The following is a 3,803-nucleotide window of genomic DNA, read 5'->3' as shown; positions in this document are numbered from 1 at the left end:
CGGGCCTTGACAGCTCAGAACAGTAACAGAGAAAGGTGGCTTCAAGGCCACAAGTTCTAGGACCAGTAGGGGATATCCTGACTCGTGAAGTATCCACGCCACCGCTGGGAGACCCTGGAACAGATACGACCCATGAGAGGGCCATAACCAGGGGTTAGACCACGTGCATGGTACGAGAGAAAAGTAGACATACCCAGGGCAAGTAACCAGTGACTGGGGCACATGAGTTGGCGCCCAAATGGTATGATGGCGCGAGAAATACAGCGCTTAAGTTAAAGCCCAAGTGGCCGCAAGGTTATACATTGCACTCCAGATAAGGGAAGTCCATGGGCCGGATATACTAAGATCCTAAAGATAGCGGCGCAAGGACCTTCTCCAAGGAACCCTAGATAATAGCAAGCAACGCAGAGGTAAACCCTAGTTTTCACCTATATAAAGGGCACAAAGAGCCCTAGTAAGGTACGCTTTCATAATTACACAGAACACTAGACCCTAGTTGTTCTTGACGGCGCACCCAGCTGTGAGCACAAGGCAATTAGGGCAACACAGTTTAGCCACACAGTTCCAGTCATTGAGATTATTATACAGTTTCTAGTTACTTTGGTGTTTCTCGCTAGCTGACTTGATCGTCGAAGTGCAAACGGCCGCGAGGACGCCCCTTTGTTCTTCTTTTTCAGGTACTCAGACGAAGCAGAACGAAGGTGCCCTAGCTCGTTAGAACAAGCCACGCATAAGAACGACCCAGGTCAACCGGCCGGAACACAAGTGAATAGAGATTTTCTCTTCAAAATTATGTGGTAATCCACTAATCATGGGATTCAAAAAGATAAAATCTCATGTTACATGAATATAAAGTGAAAACCTAAAATAATGATAAGTCACCCTTTAGCCTGGCTGTGGGCCATGGATCACTCTTGAGGTGATAGTGTTTAGACATAGAAAGTTTAACGGGAATAAATGATTCTGTTATCGAAATTTTTAGTGTTTGAGAAAAAATTAAATCCTTGATTCTGAAATTCGTTTTTTGGTATCCTAACTTTCTTACTTATCAAACCAGCATTTGCGTAGTCAAACTTATTCAACTAATACTAAGAAGACAAAATCCTTATAAATATAACATGTTTTAAGTTGAGAAAAAACACTTTAATTTACTGGTTTAACGTAACTACTTTGAATCAGATCAGTTAATAAAATAAATAAATAAATATTATTATATAGCATACACACTGAGAAATGATACTAATATCATCCAAACTGCAGCAGCATAATATAAACTAATTAATACTCATATTGATTATATGTGTTTTTCAGTTCAGGTTTTTACATTATAAGATAAAGTAATTAATGAACACACATGATTAAAAGTGAATTATATTTGCAAGACCAGAATGTTGAGTTTGAGGGAAATGAATTCGGAATGTTCCATGTTGACAGTTAAGTTAACCATTCCCATGGTTGGAAGAACATGCAAATGTTATATGCGGACAACTGCAACCGATAACTTTGTACCATATACTGCTTAATTAATTAATTGATTAATTAATCAATGAGTTAATTAATAGAGTGCTCACTCACGGCTACCACATCTCATTATATATAACAAAGATAATTTCACATTCATTTGCATACTCATGGCCAAAGAATTCTTCACTGGTTCGGCTACTGCCCGGAGCTCCGACGAACTTAGTTTAGCTGATATAGTTTTTGAGAGTTGGGATTCATTCGATTCCAATAACAACGACGATGTTGATGAGAAAAACAACAACGATGATTCTATCTGTGCTTCAGAAAAGTGTAAAGCCTTTTGGGAGGAAAAAGATCAGCTTCTTAAGGTACGAACAATTTTCTTTATTAACGATGAATCCTTAACAAAAAGAGAATACTTCCACAAAATATTAATTTAAAACTTTTTTTTTTCTTTGCAAAGGGAATTTTGAGCAGGACTAGTTCATGTGAGAAAAAAGTTAGGGAAGCAACAAAGGAGGTTGTAAGAGAAATGAAGAAATCTGAGATGATGTGTTGTTGCCTGCCTCAAGTGGTGGCTAAGAGTTGCAGGAAGTGCATGCTGAGAGACATATGTGATCGATTGTTGAACCTCGGCTACAATTGTGCCATTTGCAAGTCTAAATGGAGGAGTTCATCAGAAATCATATCAGGTATATCTGATAAAGTTTTAACAAAAATTGTGGTTACATCATGGTTATGTTCTATGAAGCTGGGATAGACCTTTTAAATGGTGTGTCTGTGAACACAGACACATAGTATTATTGTCCGTGATACATAAGTTATGGTTTTGATTGTGATGGACCCTAGTAAAATGATAAAGTGGTGTTCTTTTTTGCAGGGGAACACAGATATTTGGAAGTGACAGATGATTTATCAAACACCAAAAGAGAACAAGTAATAAAAGTGGTGATTGAATTGAGCTTTAGAGCTGAATTCGAGATGGCATCTGCGAATGAAGAATACAAGCAATTAATTAAGCGATTGCCAGAAGTGTTTGTTGGGAAAACAGAGAGGTTAAGAGCATTGGTGAAGATTATGTGCTCAGCTGCTAAAAAATGCATGAAGGAGAAAAAAATGCACATTGGGCCATGGAGGAAACACAAGTACATGCAAGCTAAGTGGTTTGGGACGTGCGAAAGGTCCACAATGGAACCACTGCTGATAATGAACTCTACTTCACGCCAACCAAAACCTAAGGCTTCAATGCTCACTTTTGATTTATTGGATAACATTCAAGGCTTGTACTCTACTACAGTTGAAGTAGTGTGAATGTGATGTTGGATTGGATAGTAATCTTCTTATGGTTTCATGCCACAATATATGGCTGTGATAGGTTATTATGATGTCATGGTTTTTCAGTTGAATCTAGCTAGACCAATAAGGAGGAAATTATTAAGTAAACTGTTCAATGTTATTATGGTTCTATTTTGATCATATTATGTGAGGGTTTTTTCAACAAAACTGGATGGAAATTTTGTAACAAGTAAATTATCTTCATTATGAGATTGTGCACAATTAGATATTTGTGCACAATTGTGTTGGAAAATAGTGAAAAGAGGATAAAATATGTTTTTTAGGTTTTCATTCTTATATCATACTTTAGTTATTTGTAATTGTATAATGAAAATTATTAAAATAAGTCTTTACCAATATTTTGATGTGACAAATTTTTTTTTTAATTTGAACTAAAATGTAAAAATATTTATAGATTTTTAATTTGCACTAAAATATTAAAATATTTATGTTAACTCATAATGAAAATTATCTTGTTATCTCAAATAGTCTCCGATAAAGATTGATAATGAATTATCTCAATAGTTTTCTTATTATAAATATTGATGAGGTTTAAAGTTTAAATTATAAAAAAAATATTTAATAATATAGTAGGAAAAAAAAATATACTAAACCCTAAAAATATTGATGAGAGAGTATATTCATAGGTGATAGAGGACATTTTTTATAATTATATTAAAATAAAACTTGAATTGTATCAAATAAATATAATAAAAAGTATTAAATGAAAGAGTTAGTCGGCGTCTATGAAGCTTGGACACTCCTCTTAAATGGTGTGTCGGTGTCGGATACTCGTATCGGACACCGACACTCGTATAACACTTGTAGGACACGTATCCGTGAAGTGTTCAATTCAAAAAATATTTATTGGATTTCTGACAATTCTAGCACAGTTCAAAAACAATTTAAAAAAAATACATTAATTTTCTAAAAACTCAAACTTATTGCATAAATTTTATTATGATTATAAAAATAAGAAACAAATTCTTTTGAATCAGTCATGA

At 34.8% G+C, this 3,803-nt stretch overlaps 1 protein-coding gene across 1 annotated transcript; it reads left to right on the top strand.

The window, feature by feature from the left end:
- Window positions 1–1,629: 1,629 nt before the first annotated feature.
- LOC137826199 (uncharacterized) lies at window positions 1,630–3,090 on the top strand. Its single transcript, XM_068632088.2, has 3 exons — window positions 1,630–1,832; window positions 1,928–2,156; window positions 2,345–3,090. Exons 1-3 carry the CDS (start codon window positions 1,632–1,634, stop codon window positions 2,773–2,775), a joined length of 861 nt encoding a protein of 286 aa, XP_068488189.1. The 5' UTR covers window positions 1,630–1,631; the 3' UTR covers window positions 2,776–3,090.
- Window positions 3,091–3,803: the final 713 nt, after the last annotated feature.

This window comes from Phaseolus vulgaris, chromosome 11 (genome assembly GCF_051622355.1).
Source record: "Phaseolus vulgaris cultivar YP4 chromosome 11, ASM5162235v1, whole genome shotgun sequence".
Taxonomy (NCBI): domain Eukaryota; kingdom Viridiplantae; phylum Streptophyta; class Magnoliopsida; order Fabales; family Fabaceae; genus Phaseolus; species Phaseolus vulgaris.
The sequence above is the reverse complement of the archived record's forward strand: the minus strand, read 5'-3'. Positions and strand labels throughout refer to the sequence as shown.